This window comes from Nothoprocta perdicaria, unplaced genomic scaffold, assembly GCF_003342845.1.
Source record: "Nothoprocta perdicaria isolate Ctin4 unplaced genomic scaffold, notPer1 scaffold_50, whole genome shotgun sequence".
NCBI lineage: Eukaryota > Metazoa > Chordata > Aves > Tinamiformes > Tinamidae > Nothoprocta > Nothoprocta perdicaria.
Genome location: NW_020455755.1, coordinates 1,399,262 through 1,419,050, shown reverse-complemented (window position 1 = coordinate 1,419,050; position 19,789 = coordinate 1,399,262). Strand labels below are relative to the sequence as shown.

Below are 19,789 nucleotides of genomic sequence, written 5' to 3'. Positions count from 1 at the left end.
CCTTGGGCCTCCCTTGGGCCTCCCTTGGGCCTCCCTTGGGCCTCCCTTGGGCCTCCCTTGGGCCTCCCTTGGGCCTCCCTTGGGCCTCCCTGTCCAACATATAGGACCTTGGGCCTCCCAGTGCAGGAGGCTTCTCAGAGCTGGGGCTTCACCGTGGGCACAGGGAAGACATCATGTGCGCAGCATCTCCATCTAAAAAGAGTAAAAGTCCTAAAAATGATGCGTGTTGCCCGCGTGTTTCCGACTCTCTGTCCGAGCCATCGCGGGAGGCCCCTGGTTTCTCTCTCGCCGCTTTGAAGCTCTGTGTTCGTTGTTGATGAAATGAGGCCCCATCCTTGGTGGCTTTAAAAACGTCCCCCCCGCAAGTAAGCAATATATGGGAGGCATTAACATTTGCAAACACACATTAAAATGAGCACTTAGCGATGTGCAGCCAGTTGGATTGCTCAATTGGGTGAACAATCCTAACCCTGTAATTTTGCATAGAGGGGGTCTCACACATGAATGAAAATAAGGAGGAAATATGGTATGGGAGTCCTCCTGGGTGGAGTACTTCATTCCTGTGTCCTGGGTATGAAGGGTATGAAGGGCAATAATAATCATTGCAAAGTTGTTTTTCTCTGCTTAGCCATTTTAAAATGATTGCGTATTTCTGTGCATAGATACACTATATATATATATATATGCACAAATATATATTACTCAGTAGTTTCTAGACAGGTCTAGTGTTGACCCAAACAAAGTCCAGCTTTGAGACATTCGCGCTGCCTTTGATTGCCCAACAACCTTCCCTCTCATCACATAGAATTACAGTGCTGGCCTTTCTTCACCTGAGAAGTTGGTAAAGAAATCTTTCCCTAGATCCCGAAGTGCTATGAGAAGCTCTCTGCATCCAGCCTGGCCTTGCAGCACATTTTTATTTGCAGAGCCTGAGGAGAGTTTTCAAGTTTTCCTTTGAGAAGGATGGCTGCTCTTTGTAGTTAGTTTTTCTAGTTTGAAATTCAGTTTAGTTTAGACCTTCCTTTTTCCTCCTGTTTTTTTTTTCCTCTCCACAGCTACAGTTGCTAAAGTGATTGACAAATTTGAGGATGAAGCTGCAGATGACATTTTACCTGTTGGCAATATACGGAAAAAAGCTTCAGCTTCTCTCCTGGAAGCTGATAAAAGGTACATAGGAAAAGCCACATCTCGCAAAGCCTTGCAGGAAGAGCGCTGGGGAGATGCTCTGTCTGAAGAAGGATCTGGTAAGAAACGACATTTCTCTTCCCTTCTCACAAGACTGCTTCAAATGTAATGTTAGCACCTTAGACTGAGTTAGTGCTATCTGAAATGAGATGAGAAACATTAGATCCCTGTTACAGGGAATAAACAGCAGCACTAAATTGAAAATGTGGTTTGAAACCTATTTGTGGATGTGGCCCTGTGTTTCTATTGGTTTCTGTTGGCCAAAGCAAAAGGAACATTGTGCCCATTGTGCACTTAAAACGGAGCTTGGAGCTCAGATAACCTAAGCCAGTACCTGTTTGCTGATACATGTTGCAGAGTGACAGTTGTTGCTGGATTTAAATTACATTGTTCTCTCTCAATTATCAGCTGAAGAAGCTTTAGATGAATGGTCCAGTGCCAGTGAAGATTTGGAAGACGAGGGCAGTTTAGACAGTAAAGCAAAGGAGGAACCCAGCAGTGCTGGCAGTGACCAGGAAGATGATTTGGAGGAAGAAGAAGAGAAAGAAGAAGATTCATCTGCTGAGATCAAGGCACCAAAGTTCAGTTCCCAGAACATCAGAGACTTTGAGAAATTTGCAGAGGGGATGGATGATGTAGGAAGCAGTGAAGGGGAAGATGAAGATGCTGCCAGCATGGAGGAAGCAAGTGATGAGGAGGAGCATGAGAACGAAAACCATGACAATTTAAAAGACACCAAAGAGAGCGAGGATGATGGAGGGGTGATGACATTCTCAAAAGAACAAGCGACTGAAGAAGTAGAGAAGGGAAAAGCTGTGAAGAACCAGTTAGGTTTGTACATGCTTGCTTGTATTCTAGTGTTGCTTTCCCCTTCCTAACAGTAGAGAAACTGTCTACGTTAGGAACCGCTCCTGCATAGCTGCTGTTGGCCCCCTGCACGTCTAAGCTACAGCAGCCTTAGTTCCTGGTAAATCTTCTGCCAAGTGTGCTATGCAAACTGTGGTCAGTGCTGATAGAAATTGTAGCTATTATGAAATGCATTTATTCACTGATTTATCTGACACAGTATCAAATATACTTGTAACTTTGGGAACTGGAAATTCCTACACTGCTCTACTGTGCAGTGATGCTGGGGCCCCCATTTCCTTGCAGAACACAGGTCCAGTCTGTGTCATTAGACTACAAGCCTTCATTTGCAGGATGTCTTTTTAAACAGTAGAGCAAAGAGATGACTTTTGTGATGCATAGAATTGCAAGCATTACCATAGAATGGTGAAAGAAAAGCACTTTGGCTTGTGAAATTAATGTTTTGTTTTCTTTTTCTTATGAAGTGCTCTGGGATCACCTACTGGAAGGGAGAATCAAGATGCAGAAAGTCCTCCTGACAGCTAACAGGCTTCCTCAGCCAGATACTTACCCAACCTTTAAAAAGGAGGGTGGACAAGAATTTGACAATGCTGTCAAGAACGGTAACAGTTCTTTAATATTTCTTCTTTGGATAAAAACTGCTACATGTTCCAAAAATGTTGCTACATGGAGAAACATTAATGGGGAAGTGAGGCCTTAGACTTTTGTGCTTTCGTAGCATCAGTGTTAATTATTGTTTATATTGCTTTAGTCATTAAGTAGGTCCTTTATAAAACAAAGAGTTTGGCATTCTACACAAAGACAATGCCACCTGTCATGCACATGGGTGTGTTTAGTCAATATGTGTTGGTGAGCAGTGTTATCCTTTATGTTGTGCTGTCAAATCATCAGCAGGTATCTCTTCAGCTAGGAGCTCTTTCATCTGTTTATTTTTTAGGAACAGTAGTAGTAATATTGACTTGATTAGACGTGTCGTAGATTCTCCAATACAACAAATACAGTATGCACACTACAGCTTGCAAGTGCAAAGTCCTCAGCCTCAGTGAGTTATGGATCTGTTTAATTTCTGTAACAGTGCTCAGGTAAAGGTAAACAGGCAGATCAAATGTCTGGTTTGCCAGCAAGTTGCTGTTGCTTTTGTATTCATTTCTTCTTTCTCATTCTTAAAGGTTTGATTGCTTGCTTTCCAGAGCATTTTATCTCTCTAGGGAAACAGCCTGTGATATCTTGGAGGATTCTGAGAAGCTCCCTCTTGTTAATGCAGTTAGTATGAGACACTGTCATTGTGTGTATAACCTCGCATGCAAAATGACAGGAATGTGATCTGAACTGTCTGGTTTGGTGCTGATGGTATCTGTTCCGCCTCATGGTTGTTGCAGTTTGAGCTGTAGTGATACCTTCACATTGCAAAATTTTGGCCTAGGCCAACACAAGTCACCTTAAAGTGGATTAGAGACTTTCTGACGTGACCTGAATCTTGCCCCTACACCAGCTTTTGACTATCTGCTTATGGCTCGCACCTCTTCTGCACACAGTAGCTAATCAGCTTATCCACAGTTACAGCAGGTGAGATACTTTAAAGTTAGCTCTGCTGCTTTAAACAAAGTGATTAAGGGGGGAAAAAAAGGCAAACTCCCGACAATACTAAGATGACCTTTCAGTGAAATGCATGTTATTAGTGTACTTAATGAGATGCATTACAAACTGCACCAAGCACCATGTTTCATTACAGGTCTAAAATGCAATATCATTAAAGACCTTTAACAGAAACAATGGTTGACATTTTGATATTTCCCATAAGCAAAATACATCCAAGAACATGGAGTTTAAAACAGTACACTGTACAGCAGAGAGGTTAATCTTTCAGTTGTCCAGAATGTTAAAGGGAAATCCATGGTTAATAACTTCCTTCTCCATCTTCTTTCCATAATCTGGGCAGGAAACATTGCAGTGGCATACTCTGATGTTCCTGCTGATGTGTGTTCATATATTTAATGTGTGAAGACAGCAAGGAGATAGAGCTGGAGGAATGTGAGTGAAGTTTGTGGTGGAAAAGCTTAGCCTGACAGACAGGATGGACGTTTTGATGCGGAGGTGTCAGGGCTGAGGTGGTTGCGTCTATGCAGGAGTGGATTACTCCTGGCAGTCATGAATTTAGGAACATTCTGATACCACTGCACTTGTTTGCTGTTTTCTGATATTCTCTGTCAGACCAAATTTAAATTTCCTTTTTCTTAGTGCTGTCTGTAATGGTATGGTAAATAGGTTACGATACTCATTTTTGTTGGGCTGTGCTATTGCCCAGTGCAGCGATCTCCGATGCAAAGATGCTCGTTCCAGAAGTTACAAAGTACCAAGCATGAAATGAGGAATAAACTTATCATACAAGGAGGTCTCATGAAAGACTAGGAACATGTTTGGTGTTGTGTGACACCCGTTCCCCTCTCTTAGCTGTATTAGGCCTTGTGAGAAGGGTGCATGATCCCAGCAGGGCTGGAGCCCTGCACAGGGGCACTCTGAGCTGGGCTGCTCCTTCGCTCAAGGAGCTCCTGTCGAGATAACATGGATGTGACCTGTCACTTCAGTAGGCGAAATTAACTCCTTTCTAGAGTGTATGTCATAATGTATTTAAAGCTGTTTCTTGAGTTGATGAACCTTGAGTCAAGCTTGATTTATGAGGGCCACTTCACTTTTATAAATCAGCTTCCAATATGGTGCTAGTTTTCAGCTGATTGAGTGGTTTAGTGGCTTCTTTTAAAACAAGCCTTTTATTTGATTGTAAATGAAGATCTAGTGGGCTGATACACAGTTCTGTACTCTTGAGTTGTCGTCCCTGTTGTGTTACCAGCTTTTGGATGAGATCTCACTCCCTAGCGAAAAAAAAACTTAGGATTGTACAGAGGAGGATTTAAAGATTTAACCAGTCACGTTGAGTTAATACAAGACTTGCATATAGTGAATGTTGAGGCTATTCCACTCTGCATTGTATGCTTCAGTTTCCAAGAGAATTTGGGATTATTATGATCCAGACACTGTTCTGGACTGGATGATACCCTGCTTCTAGGAAGCTTCAGCATGTCTTTTCAAATCTGCAAAATAAATGAATATTTCTACTTGGTTTAAATTGGGCAGGTTTTCATGGTCCTCTTTGAGTAGGAGGAAACGATTTGGTTTGTTTGCACATAGAAGTTGGACCCAAAATGCAAGGTCCCAATTTAAAAGGTAGCCCCTTGAAGGTGGGCCGACACAGAGGGCTCTTGGTGCCTCTGAGCCCTGGGCATCTCTTTGAAAGTTGCCCTGGAAAGATTTTGGTGGTTTGTCCTAAATGCTTTCGTTGCTCAAGATACTTTTATTGCACATTAGTAAGAATAGGGGATGTTTTGAAATGGGAAATGTCCTTCCTTATCTCTGCTTCCTTGGTACCTCCCACACGTGGCAACTTTCTGTTCGTGCAGCTAGTGGTGGCTCAGAAGTTCCCAAAGGGATGGAGCATAAGTGATGTTAGAGCTGACGGCAACGTGCAGTACGGTTGTGGTTTTATAGCCAAATGTGGGCAAAAATGGTAAAGCCATGCAAGTTCCCTAGATTCCGAGACTGGAGGTTACAAAAACTCAAGTGTTTAATTTTTATTTTTTTATAAGAAAAAAATAATAAAAAAGATATAACGTGCCTTGGACAATCTTGCGTTCCTGAGATCTCAGGTTCTGGTGGGTGATTTACTGCAAAATTGCTTATAAATTGAAGTAGAAAATGTTTTGCAGACCTGGCAGCTTTCAGGCTTCACACCCATTTGTCACCCAGCATTTCCCTTTGTGTATAGAACAAGAATTAATTAGGCTGCACTGCAGGAAAAGTTTATGGCCATAATTTATATAGGATGAATTTCTGTTTAAAGAGACAGCATTGCTTTGTTTGCACTGTCTTACTTTTTCTTTATTTTTTTTTAATCTTTAATTATATTCCAGATTTTTTTTTTTTTTTTTAATTTCATCCTTTTTACATACAAATTGGTGACCAGACTGTGGCCACAGAGCTCATGTTTATTCCTGTTTTGCATCCATGGAGAAAGTCTGAATGGTCTTTTAATACCGAAATTACAGTGGCCACGCTCTGAATACAGTGCAACTGCTTAATGTTTAATGCACTGTACACACGAACTCCTGCCGCTTACATTTCTGAGGTTCTGTTGCCTGGAGTGGTCTGTTCCTCCAAGATATATTTGTATTCTCTTGCACCCTATCTTCCAGTCTGGTGCAGGGCTTGAGATGTTGCCTCTGTTTGGGGTCTTGCACGTTCAATTAATGTTTTTCATAATCAATGCAAGTCAGAATTTGCAATCTGCTCCTGATTTGCACATTAAAGAGACCCATTAATTAAAAATTCCAATCCCTGGCATGTTCCCGCAGGATCCTTGCATTATTTACATAGAAAAGGAGTGAAAGGTGCAAGTTTCTGTGCTGTGTCTCTGCCATTTGTATTTCTGTGTATCTTGGTGGGGGAGAGGAAGGTTAGAGGTGGAGCTCTGGCAATTCTACACACACAAAAAAATTACCTCAAGGGCAAGAAAGAGGCAAAGAAGAGGTGGAAGCCACATTAGCAAAGCCAGCACCCAGGATGAGGAATTAACCAGTTTCAAGGTTTGGGCTTATTATGATAAATCTTGATTCAGTGACCAAAAAAAAAAAGGAAAAAAGGAAAGTGCAGCTAATCTAGGGAGCAGAGAGATTTAAGGAATAATCTCTCTGATCAACAAAGGGTAGAAGCTGATGTATGTGCCCTGAGTAGCTGGGATTCCTAAATTGTCCTGTAGCTCTGTTCTTGCTGGTTTACTTTCCCCTTATGGCTTTGGTTGAGTATATTCAGCTGGGAAGATGCCAGAGACCGGTAGTTGGACAGTGATACTTCATGCTTCACAAAAAGTGCTGAAAATTAGTATAGTATAAAGTGTTATTTTCTGTCTTTGGTTGGAGAGAGGAGGAGTTAAAAGCATATAGAAATCCAGGTGAGACTCTTACCAGGGCAAAATGCTGATGGGAGTAACAAGAGCTCAAAAGAGCAAGTGCTTGTGTATGTTTTCACATATACTCTCTAAGTTTTTGCTAGTGCATAAAATGTAAGCTACCAGTTGAATTTTTGCATCTGTGCTTTGACTCCATCTGTCAGTGGATTAAGAGGAGATCCTGGAATCCTCTGCTTCTGCTCTTCAGCATAACCTCAAGATAAATTGTTCTGAGGAAATGTAGAAAATAACAGCTGTGGGTAAGAGGATGCACGGGGTCCAGCGCCCTCCCTTTGAGGCTGCCTGTTCTTTGTTCTGTGGTGCTTCTCGCTGTGCAGGTGGTCGGCACCGAGAGGACGGATCTGCCCCCTCGAGGAGCAGGAAGGAGTGGGGCTGGCAAATGCTAACTATTGTTTAGCCTTTGTAGGGCTGCGGAGAACGTAGGCAAAGGTTTGTGATCAATAAGAAAATCAACCTGAATGAAGTGAACCAGCTGCAAATCAAATGCGATTCTCCTGCGCCTGCGAGGCCATTATCCCCAAACCTGCCGGGGTTATTAACATGTTAATGCAACCACACCAGTGAGCACTGCCTAGCAGTGCCCGGAGCCTCTGAGCACGGGGGCCTTGCCTGCTGCTGCTAGATGCAAAAAAAATGTGCAGTGTGTTCTAAGCTCTGGTGAAATCTCTGCGTCTTTTCCCATTAAAATGTCTTCTGGAGAGTTGTTGATGGGGCTCCTGCACACAAAGATGAGCTTATGCTGGAGACTGACTATGAAATCTGTGCGAAGTTTGCAGGATGCAACTCGCTGTTCATAATCTTACTGCAGCCAGTTTCTGCAGCGCAGAGTCAGCTGCTGGATTACACAATTACACATTGATTATATCCTCCCTTAAGGTATTACATGTCTCGGCCTCCAACGGTTGCTATTTAATTACATCTTATTGAAAAGTAGCATGAAAAGGTGCACTTAGGAAACTTTGCAGGGCCTGCCTGGAAGAGCCCAGGGCCGTGTGTGTGGTGCTGCTCGTGCAGTGAGGGACATGCTGACCCTCTTTCCCAAAGAAGGAGGTGCAGTCCGAGTGCTTGGGCTGCGGAGCAGAGCCTCTGCTTGGGGCTGGAGGTGAGCGGGGTGTGTGGAGATGCCGGCAAGGGGCTCTGCTCCCCGCCGGAGCCACAGGGATCTGCTCCTCCAGGCTGGCTAGCTGCTCCTGTGACAAGTACTTGTGGCTTGTTACTAAACAGCCCGTTTGGGGACGGGACCTCTTGAGGAAATGGTTGAGAATCCCAGTGACCCTCATTCCCTGGCGAGCCCTCGGACGACAGCAGCTGTTTTCTCATTTCGCATTCTGGCGTGCTGATCCTTTCTCTGAGACTGTTCACGTTGGGTGCCTTTCTTCTCCTCTGGATTAGTTTCTGTAACATCCCGCTGAAAGGGTACCCAAAACAGAAAGATTCTGGTTACCCTCTGCGAAGGGTGTGACTTTCCTTAGCACATTTTTAGTAAGGATTTTTGCTGAGTCCTGTTATTCCTGATCCTTAAAACACAAACGTTATCCATAACGTCAAGGTCAGCTGTGTCCCGGGAGGCTGCTTGAGCAGTGATATCCTTTGGACAAGCCCAAATGTGCGTCAGCTGCTGGGGATGCTGCCCTGGGGAAGCCTCCTCCCCTGCTCTCTGTCTAACGGGTTGCCCTCTGCCTCTCTCCTTGCCTCTCTTTGGTTCTCATTTTGCACATCTAGTTAGTGAAAAGCTGTCACATGAAATGTGTTTTATTGATACAGACTTGGAGTTTTTCAGAGAAGCCTACGGGAATCAGCTGCCAATAATTCCAGTCATTCTTGTGTTACCGTCTCTCTTCATGGGTCATTTCTAAGACGGCAGCACATCCGTATGTGCAGCTAGAGATGCTGGTGCTTCAGTACAGGGATGGGTGGTGTTGCTGTGGCCGGGGGGAACTGAGGCACAGGGCGACTGCCCCGTGTCCAGAGGCGTCAGAGCAGCTACAGGATTAGCTGCTGCTAGGTAGAATCACAGACTTAAAAATATCCTTGTTTTGAAGACTTTACTGGGATCCATGCACAAATGTGTAACAGCGGCCCTGGCTTTCAAACCCGTGATCAAATTTAGCCCCCTTAAAACTGGTAGTTCTTTTTAATTGATTCTGTATTAGTCTGGACACTTCACAAATACAAAAAGCTTTGTGCTTGTCAATTCCTGCCATGCTGAATTTGTTCTAAAGGGATGTGGATAGAGGTGTCCCCAAATTCCCCCTTTCCTCCTAGATCTGATGAATATTCTGTTCAGCTCTGTGGGTCAGAGCCAAAGCCTGTTGATATCGGAGAATACTTTTCACGGGGCTCGGATGAGTGACTGGATCTGACCATCCCAGTGAACTGTTGCCGTGCTTTATTGGGGACGTTTGTTGATCCTACTGCAGAGAAGCGGGGCAGGTATTTTGTGCCTGTTGTTGCCATCTGTGAGGTGGTCAGAAATCCCCTGTGGGAGGTCCCGGAGAAGCACACGATTTTTATTTATTATCAAGTTTGAGGCTTTTATTATTACTGTTACAAATTTCACCCCCAGAAAGAAGCTTGCCCTTCTGCTCTGGCTGTCAAGGCTGTTAGCCCGTGGTTATGTAGTCTTCTGGAGCAGAATCTTTTTGTCTTTCTTTCTTGCACAGATGTGTTAAAATTGAAATGCTCCCGTTTTATAGGTTATCTTCATAGCTGTATGTGTTGGACGCTGTTGAGGTTTATTTTAAAGCTGTCATAAATTCTAGTGCAAGAAATAGTAGAAAAGCACTTAGTTGTTGACCTGATATATCTGCACTCCAGATCATAGGATTACAGCAGACTTTGGGAGCATCAAATAGATCTGCCTACACTTGAGTTTCCAAAGATAATTAATAGCTAATTAAATCAAGTTTAGCTAAATACTGGTGCGTGTTGGTCTGTGTACTCCGCAAACAAGATGCAGGGAAACAAAGGCTTGCAAAGCATCCAGACAAGCATGTGCAAATGTCAGCTAACTCGAATTAATTGGCAATTGGTTACCTCGAGATGGAAACTCGCTGCTTGTCATGATAAATGTAATTAATGGCCTGGTATTGTATGGGGAGGTCAGTCTAGATGGGCTAATGTCCCCTTCTGGCCTTAATATTAAGATAACTGTGGGGTTGCACATTTCTTCTTTTCTTTCTCACGTGTGTACTTGGGGATTTCTGCCAGGCAGAGGCTGCGACACATGGTGTCAGCTCCTTTGCATTCCCAGTAATGTAAAACATCAGTTTCTATAAAATCTCATTTTTACAAGCCCCATCCGCTCCCTGGTTTGGGCTGATTCAGAAGATGATGGTTGAGGCAAATCAGCAGAGCATGAACTTCATGAAAGTGTTTCTCTCCCCGCTCTGCTTCCCCCCTCCCCCAGTTCCCACTAATAAAATCTTTGAATCCCAAGCCTTTTATTCTATTGTGCTGTCTATTTATTTTCCATACTTTTAGCAAACTCCTCTCTGTCTCGTCTTGTCCTTCCTTTTAGAGTGAAAGGGCTAATTTGAGTCCATGGCGTAACTGGGTGGAAGCCACTTGAACCGCTTGGGTGAAAGAGGTTTGCGGCTTTGGCTCCGTTGTGCTCAAGGAAGGAAATTCTCACCCTGCACCGGCCTTCTGCATCATTTGCATCCCAAAGGAACCAGCAAGTTGGACCTTTGGCATGGCACAGCCTTCCTCCCTGCAACCAGCAGAAAAGTAGGCCTTTCTCCTGCTCTCCTTTGATAAAATTCCAGAAACCTGGTGTTTTGGGAAGATGTTACTCACACAATTTCCCAAAATAACGTGGACGGATTTGCAAGTGTTTTGTGATGGGATTCGGCCGCAGTCCATTAGAAACGTGCACGTAGCTACAGCACCTTTGTAAAAATCAGGTCAGCCGCTGCTGCCAAAGGATTGTAACCAGCCTGTAATTTAGTCCAGGCTGCTCCGGTTCTGCCCGCAGCTTGTGTTTTAGGCCTGGCTTGTGGTTGGGGGCTAGGACGTGGGGGTGCAGGCATGACGATCCTGATAGTGGAAGTGGGAACTAACAGAAGCTGGAATAATGGGAAACGGGGTGTCCGAAAGCTGGCGTTATAGGGAGCGCTACCCCGAGGAATTTTCCCCGCCTTTCCCTGGCCGGGAACGTTGTTGTGCTCTTGGAAATGGAGAACAAGCTCCAAAAGCAATACTGACAGACTTCAGAATTATGATACAGTAGAGCTCTGGCGTAATTCTTTGTTGAAGAAGTTAGAGGCCTAAAATGTTAAGGCTTATTGTTATTCTGAGTTGATAATCTCTGCCTTGCTTTAATAATTTTTCCTCATGCCTGGATAGCCTGCGAGTTGCACAATAATCACTCACACAGCTTTGTAATCAATGCCCAAAGTAATAGGATTCCGCTGGCCAACGGCAATTAATAAATTTGTGTCTTTTTTAAAACACTAGCAAGTCGGGCCTGAAATACGACTGACTGGCTTTCCTCATTTGCATATTTATTGCAGTGGAAAAATTCTTGCCGAATGATTGATGTTGAGCCTGCCTCTTGAATTCCAAACAGCACATTATTATGAAATGAAAAATGCCGGCCATACAGTTGATTAAAGTTGAAGACAGTGGAATCGGTGTTTTTTAAGATTGTGGGAGAATTAAAGGCATATTTTAATAGATGTTGACAAGAAGTGAACTAACAAAAGCAAAGCAAAGGATTTGCTTGAAAAGATTTAATCAAACGTGTTTCTTGGGGGATTAATTGCTGGGGATGACTAGTGCAAGTGGCTGGCTGGTGGATTTGAATGAGAAGTATTGTTCTCGGGCCAGCTATCGAGTGTCATTTTGACCTGCAGTTTAACTCCTGTCCCAGGGCCGCTGCACAGGAGCGAGAATTTCCGCTCCTTGTGTGGATGGTCGGGTCAATACGTGGCCCCGATGGAGATAATTTTTATTATGCAGTGCTATTAAAGAGGGTTTGGTTTCTCTGCTGCTTTTGTTGGTCTGTGGTGTCGGGCGCATTGGGCTCCGGCTTTTCAGGGCTTTGCGTGGGCTCTGGCACGGGGCGAGCATGAAGAGCTCGTGCACCGGGGATATCCCTGCGATGCCGGCGCCTGCCGTGTAACGGAGGAGGAAAAGCAGCTAGTTCCAGCGTGGGCACTGCGTTGCTGCCGCGCATGCCGCAGCGCTGCCGCCTTGTCCCCATGCACGGCAATGATCTGCTCGGGCTGTGTCTCCTCTCCTCGGAGAGCTCCCTGCCTCCTCCCTATGCCACTGTGATGCACAGGAATAAGGTGATTTTTCGGGAAGCCTTTGTGTCCCGTCGGCAAAGCTCGAGGCCGGGGCACCGCACGCACCGTCCGCCGTCCCTAGTGCCACCATCTCCTTTCCTGGCTGCTGCCACCCATGGCTTGGCCTGAGGAGGATAAACACGCAGCTTCTCTCAGGCTCTGCTTTACCTTGAAGTTTCCAAATGCTCTTTTTCCTTCTGCACGGGATGGAGTGAAACCCGGGGAGTTTTGCCCGAGTTTTGAGGATTCCCTCTCTGGGAATTGGTGTCATGAGAATGCACGTGTTGGAGCACTGCAGGCAGGCGGGAGAGTTTGCCTCGTGGAGCAGGTTTGGGAAGCCCAGCAGCTGTTGCTCTCCAAACACCTCTGAAAACCTCGCCTCGAGGGTCCTGCTTTTTCCCTTTGATTCCAGGTGTCTCCATGTGAGGCTGTTCCTGCTGCAGCCCACCCGCTGCTGCTCTCCACTGCGCGGGAAGAGGGAACGAGTGCCCGTTTCCATTTCCAGGGGCTGGGCAGAAGAGAGCCCATGTTTTCCTGCCTGGGAAGCTGCCTTGCTGAAGAGATGCTGCATTTCCAGGATGGGCAGCACATGGCTCTCGGCGGTGGCCGGGTGGCTGGCCAGGGGTAGGGCTGGAGGGGCCGGTTGCCCATGAGCTGCACGGGGGGAACCGGTTCGTCGGTAAGAACCGGCATTGACAAAATTGATTTTTGTGGGTTGAGAGCAGTAGGACAGATTTCATCTCTGGTGGGTCTCCTGACACTTTGATACATGGCAGCGCTATCCCTGAACGGAGCTAAATACTCCAGGGCTACTTTCTGACTGGGTGAAGGGATGTATAAAATGAGAATGTATGAGAGAATGTTAAGGGAGAGGCACGCCGTGATTTACTGATAGTGGCTCCCAGCTTTCCTGGTGGATTGATATGCTGTCTGCTGGATTGGGAACAACTTCCTTGCTTCCTCTGTGCAGAATGAAGGAGTTCCCATGGACTCTGGGAAGCAACCGGTACAAGTTGGTGGCTCGCTGCGGATGTTCCGTGTCCCGTTGGAGCTGGGAACTGCATCACAGCACTCGGAAAACACAGCGTGGGGCACGTGCGAGTAACTCCTGAACACAGGGACGGTTTGGAGGTTTTTCCTCAGAGATGGTTTGTGGCTCAGTGTGAGGGCAGGTGTTAAAAACGTGAGCTGTGGCGCTGCTGTATGCGAGGTAGAAAGCTTGTGTGCACAGATTGCGGGCAGGTTCTCTGAAAGATGCAGCAAAAAGGGCAGAGAGAGGAGAGAAGGGGCAGGCTCTGCCGAGGGCCCTTTCTCGTGCTGTGGCTCGGGCTGCTCTCTCTGCCAGTCTGCGCACGGGGCTGGGAAGGGGTAGAAACCCCTGAAGATGCAGATGGGAGAGCGGGAGGAACATCCCTCTTGGATTCCCTGTGAAATGGATAGGGCAGGGCTGGCTGGGGACAGGGCAGGGGCGGGTGGCACTTGGCTTGTGAAGTTGAGTTTACAGTGCAGTTAAGCACCCAACAGTAGCAGCAAGAATCCTATCCAATAATGCTATTAAATGCACAAGAATTGAAAGCATGGAAATTACCCAGCTGTAAGAGGCTCATGATGAAGCCAGTGCCTGGAATAATTAGCCCTCCCACCTGGTTAGACACATGGACATTGTCTTCCCTGCCCTCCCCATCCCCTCCGCTCCTAGCAGAATCGCTTCCCATCCCCACTGCTGCCGGGTCCATATCCCCTCGCCCGGGGGGGCTGAGCCTGCCTTTCTTCCCTGCGTGCGTCCCGGAAAGCTGGAGTGCTGCTCCAGTGGTAATTGGCAGGATCAAAGCCGCCCGCGGAGCGTGAGCGCAGGCAGCGGGTCACAAATAAGCGGCTCGCGAGCCGGGTCTCGGGGTGCCAGGGGGGCGCTCCCCTTGGCACGGGGCACTTGCTCTTGCCACGATGCTGCTGCTTCAGACACGTACCACAAATGCAGTTTTAAGGGCTTTTGTCTGTTTGTCTCCTAGAATTGTTTTGATGCCGGCGCATGGCTGTTTTACAAGTACAGCGAGCCTAATCCGTTAATAGGTTTATATAGAACAGCTGTCAGTGTATCTATAATGAACCGTGGATGAGGGGAGGATAAGTCCAACTGCTGATCTGCAACAAAAATCTTAAAGTGTCTTCTCCTTGACATTCCTGTTACTGAGGTCAGGCCGTAATTTATCTGAAGATGGTGACAACTGAGCAATATCACAGCGGCAACATGTGAGAGATTGAGACCTCTGGGCTGATTTCTGCTTGCGCTGCCTTTGTCTGCTGATGAAGATTTGCTGCCTACACTAGCCATGATCTCTGTGTCCCCCATTTAAAAAAAAGAAAAAAACAGTAGGAAAAAAAGAAGCAAGTGGGCAAAAGTCCCCCCTCCTGCTTCTGTGGCACTAACTGCTACAAAAGAACAGGTTTGGAGTTAACTGAAATAGCTGTGTTGACACTGCCGGAGCAGAGCTGGGTGGGGAGTCGCTGCGTGGGCCATGGGAGTGTCCGGCACCCCTTCAACCCAATTTTTTCTTCTCTTTATTTTTTGAGGGTCATATTGATAATCTTGAGGATGGGAGTTCTCCCTTTCTCTGAACCCCTCAGCCTGCCCTTCTGCTTTTCCACTCCACATCCTCTCATTAGACTTGCCAGGTCGTTGTTTTAAGTTTCCCCCACAGTTCAGATCTTGCTACGTTTAATTTTACTTACAATCTAATTTCTTATCCCTCCTGCGTGGTGAGCACAGCGGCATAGAAAGCAGCAATAGTCGCAGCCCTGCAGGAGTTCGGTTTTCCTGCTTGCCCTCCCTCCTCCTGCTCCCTATACCATGCACGTTATGATCAAGAGAGAAGAGTGAGAGTTTACATGGGCTGGATGTAGACACCGTTTCCGTATGCTGATTCACGCTCCTGCTCAGAAGCTGAACGCTGCTGCCGCCAAGTTTAGCCCAAGAGAGAAAGGAACTAGTCAGCAAAGAGGTGTTTGTCACATGCACGTGTCATCTGCCGCTTGTGCACACATTGCTTGCTTCTTCCCATGCTGATCCTTAGGGAGCTGCAGCCTGTCGATGAAACATTAAATCGGTACCGTCCCACGGGGCGACCAGGCAGGTCCTCCCTCTCTCTTTCATAAACTGGTGATCTTCCTCAGTTTGCTCTTCTTTGGCATTGCCAGTGCTAAGTCAATCTGAAGTTAAACCAACATCTTTAGCTGATGAGAGAAGAACATTTAATGAGACCTGCAGCAACTGTGGCAGCAACGCAGGTTCAAGATGAGGAGCTGCACCCTGCAAAGCCAAGTCTTCTCCAAAGGCAAATGTCAGGGGTAAACTCACTGGTGTCTCTTATTCTGCAGGTTACAAAGCCCTGGAGGCATTGCTGAAAACATTAGTGGACCTTCAAGATGAGCTGCTTTATGAATACCCAGGCACCAGGCATCTGGTAGACGGAAAGCAATCCAAAATTGAGAGGTGAGTACAGAATAAGGCAAGACCTTTCCGAGTCCTTTGGTCTCCAGCTCTTTTAAACAGGAAAATGTGCTCCCTCTCTGCCATTCTCTCGGCTGCTGCTGCTGCATCTGGGTGACAAACACGGGATAAATGGCCTTTTGAATCCCTCCTGCCTTTATGGAAAGTCCATTTTGTAACCTTTCTGAGAGTGAGGGAGGACCTGAGCTAAGGGTGTTTCCACATTAGCTACTACCATGAGGTGGAAGAAGCATGAGCTCTAGTGGAGGAGCAGTTAAGAGCTATACGTGTTGTCTCGGAGAGATGCTGGGTGCTCAGTCTGTGTATTTTTGTTGTAGCGAAGATGAAATCCTCAGCAGTAGCGATGAGGAGAAAGCAGATGAAGCTCAGAAGAAGAGGAGGAATGTCCCCAAACGAAAGCTGAAGATGGAAGACTACCCGGAATTTGTGGCCAAGCGGTTTGCTGACTTCAGAACGTATCGGAACAATGTCTTGCAGAAGTGGCACGAGAAGACAAAGTTGGCATCGGGCAAAATGGGAAAGGTAAGTTCATGTGTGCTGACATCCTTATCAATTAGCAGAAATTGGTGGAACAGAAGTATTCCCTCATGTATGTTCCATGTTAAGCCCAGAATTACAACAGTAAGAATTAAATGTACATGTTTTTTTTCCGTTCTTAAAGGGTTTGCAAAGAGGCAGCCCTCAAATTTCAAAGGCGTAAGTTGTTCCCCTTTGTTTTGAAGGGCGACAAAAAAGCTCTGAAAGGCAAGTGGTTTTCCAAGTTTGTGTTTTTAGTTTTTCCCTGCCCTTTTGGATGGCGGTGGTGTTCTCCCAGCTAACTCTCTCAGCTCAGACACCCTGTAGGAGCTTTGAAAATGTCACCGCTGCTGATCAACAAGCTGCTTTTTTTTTTTTTTTTTTTTTTTTTTTTTTTTTTTTTTAATAACAGAACTAGAGACTTTCATGGTGTTCTTCCTCACCAAAGTGTGTACTTTAGTTCAATGGGTAATCATTCCAGCCTAAGATTGAGGGTCTCCTAACACATATGAGTTAATATTATTCATTGAGAAGTTTTGCTGAACCAAAACATTTTACTAAGCCAAGCCTTAGGTTGCCTCAAGTTGGGAGGGGAGGGAGAGAGTGAAACAAAGACAAAATCCCGACAGCAAACCTCAGTCCCCCTCCTTTTGGAATGCTGTCTGCTTATCCACTGACATGGAAAGATAGAGGAACGTTGCTGCCTTGAGGAAAAGCTTTCTGCATTATCTGACACTAGTTAATGTTGTTGCAGGGTTTCGGTGCCTTTGAGCGTTCAATCTTGACTCAGATTGATCATGTTATGATGGACAAAGAGAGATTATTACGGCGGACTCAGACCAAGCGATCAGTGTATAAAGTGCTTGGAAAGCAGGAACAGGAATCTCATCCAGTCCCTGAATCTTTGCCAGAAAATTCGGTAAGGGTATTCTGTTTATGTAACTGGTCTTTTAGAAGCAGTAAAACTCTGCAAATCAATTAGTTTGAGCCTTTAGCAGCTGATATTCTGGTTTGTGAGAGATTTATGAAGGAGATGCGTGAGTGTTCATTCTTATAATGTGATGGATGAGAAGATGACGTGAAACACGTGTGTGTGTGTGTGTTTGCAGTATCACCTGTGCCAGTTCTTGATAGGCTTGATGCTCTTGATCATTACTACAGAGCTGAGAGTCATTGGCACAGAAAGTCACTTCTAAGATCACACTGTATTTACTCTGCAGCATTATGTCTGCTATTAATTTAGTATTTAAGAATGAATAAACACTCAATTCTGGGAGATCATATAGAATTATGCACTTGTAAGATGCCTTTTTTTTTTGCCACTACATTAATAAAAGGACTGTAATACTCTTTGTACACTCCTATTAATTCCCTAGTAAAAGAATCGTAAATCTTTATTGGCATTGGCAGATTTTCCACCTTGCCTTTAAGTGTATTCTTGGTCTTTAAAAGCCTGTTATGGTGGGAGTTGTTCTCTAATTCTTCACCTAACTAAAGCTAGGTGTTTATTGACTGCTAATTTCATCAGGGTTAGGGATGGAAACGGGCACGTGCAAGCGTTCAGCATTGTCTTTGTGCTCCTAGGAGGTCCTCCCTCACACAGATTCCAACAGACACCTGAAGGACATAGATGAGGAGATATTTGATGATGATGACTTTTATCACCAGGTAGGTGACAGTAGTTCGGAGTTGGAATTTCTATTCTGAACTGGTTTTGGTACTTACAGAGTTAATGTAGTCAGCTTCTAAATCTCTAAATTTCTCTGGCCAACAGAACTCAGTTATTTGACTTAACACCTGAAATTCTTGTAGGTACCTTCTTTTCCTCCCCAAGAAAGTTTTCAACACTCTTCCAACTCTTACCTCTGTTGAAGTCCAAAGAAATTTTTATAGTAGTTGTCACCAAATGCAGAATTAGGATTGTGCTAAAACTGAATTGAACATTTCTGAAGCTGCAGAAGGGATCTGCCCAAGGCATCCTGCCTCTGAGCCAGGAATGTGTTCCAGGCTACCTCCTCGTGAGGTCCGTGTGTTTGCTGTGAGAACATCTCTGTTAGGATCGCTGGGAAGCACTTCTGGGGCAAGGGAGTGTGCTGGGTTCCTCCGTGTAGCCCTCAGAATGGAGATGGGAGAGGGCATTTCTTGTTGGCAGCAGTGGTGGATGAGGTTAAATCTGATGCAGCAGTGAGATAATATTGAGGTGAAATTTGTGATCCAAGCAGATCCAGCTTTGAGGTCTTAGTGGACTGTAAGGACAGAGAACAAATTAAGTCACTGTAATAAAACAGTGAGGTGTTCAAGGAGAAACAGCTGTGATTGACAGTCCTTGCGCCTGTACTGTGAGGTACTTATTGGCCATGAAATGCTAGATCTTTTAAAAGGAAAGGAGCAATAGATGGATGGCCCTTTTTCCCTACTAATAACTTTAACTTGGATGAATTCTGATTTCAGAGTTATGACTAGTCACAGCTTAGCTTTTCCCCTCCCTGGTTAATTGGGGTGCTGGGGTTAATCTAAATTAAAACTTAAACTAATAGAGGTCATTGAGAGAAGAGAATCACCTGAGTAAAACAAATGGGTCTGCCAGGCACAACTGTATCTTGGCCATTTCCCAAGAGGGAAGTGGCAGCAAATTGGAGTTGTTTCAGCATTCTGCAGAGGTGAGTGATGGGTGACACTGGTTTAATGTGCGGCGGCTCCGGAAGCGCTCCAGATTGCATTCCTTGCGGTACCAACTGCTGCCACCCGCGCACAGTGAATAGGAGCCGACAACATCTGGCAGCACAGCAAGGAATGGGTGCAGCTCTCGAAACCCCATAGACTCTAAATATGGTGCTTAGCCTGGTGGAGGCTTTAATCACTTACCACTGCTTGGCAGCGGGCTACGACAGCTTATCCTGGCCTCGTACATCACGCACAGACATCTGCTGAGCCGCGAGGCAGCTACACATTCATTTTCCTTTTTTTTTTTTTTTTCTCCTCTTCTCTCTCCTTTTTTTTTTAAATATTTATATATTTATCCCTCCCTTCCACCCTTCTCCTCTCCTCCTGTCCCCAAGATGCTTCTTGGGAGAGATGATCTGTGAAGATTATGGCCTCATTGTGTGCGAGTAATTGTGGGGCTGCAGGCCCCTTGACAGGCACGGCGCGGCACCTGTGCCGCTGACCTGCTTCACTTCGGCTCTGGAGGGCGGTTTGGCAGAGACTGGAGCGGCGGCCAGCTCAGTGATAAGGCCAAAGGAAAACGGCGGTATGTTTTCTGCCACCTCCCAATTAAATTGACTTCATAAAGTGCTTTCCTTTATTTGCCAGGGTGGTAAGCTGAAGCGGAGCCGCATTCAGCGCGGGCAGAGCGCTGACGATGCGGCCAATGTGTTTCCCTTCAGATGGGTCATAACTGCA

General features: G+C 45.7%; 1 protein-coding gene across 1 annotated transcript in view; it reads left to right on the top strand.

Annotated features, from left to right (window-relative positions):
- The window catches only part of AATF (apoptosis antagonizing transcription factor), a 38,960-nt gene that overhangs the window by 712 nt on the left and 18,459 nt on the right, over nt 1-19,789 (top strand). Inside the window, exons 2-8 of the mRNA XM_026047990.1 lie at nt 1,056-1,244; nt 1,594-2,016; nt 2,517-2,654; nt 15,739-15,853; nt 16,189-16,393; nt 17,142-17,306; nt 17,972-18,055. Of these exons, the coding sequence (XP_025903775.1) occupies nt 1,056-1,244; nt 1,594-2,016; nt 2,517-2,654; nt 15,739-15,853; nt 16,189-16,393; nt 17,142-17,306; nt 17,972-18,055 (1,319 nt within the window). The remainder of the gene's footprint in view (nt 1-1,055; nt 1,245-1,593; nt 2,017-2,516; nt 2,655-15,738; nt 15,854-16,188; nt 16,394-17,141; nt 17,307-17,971; nt 18,056-19,789) is intronic.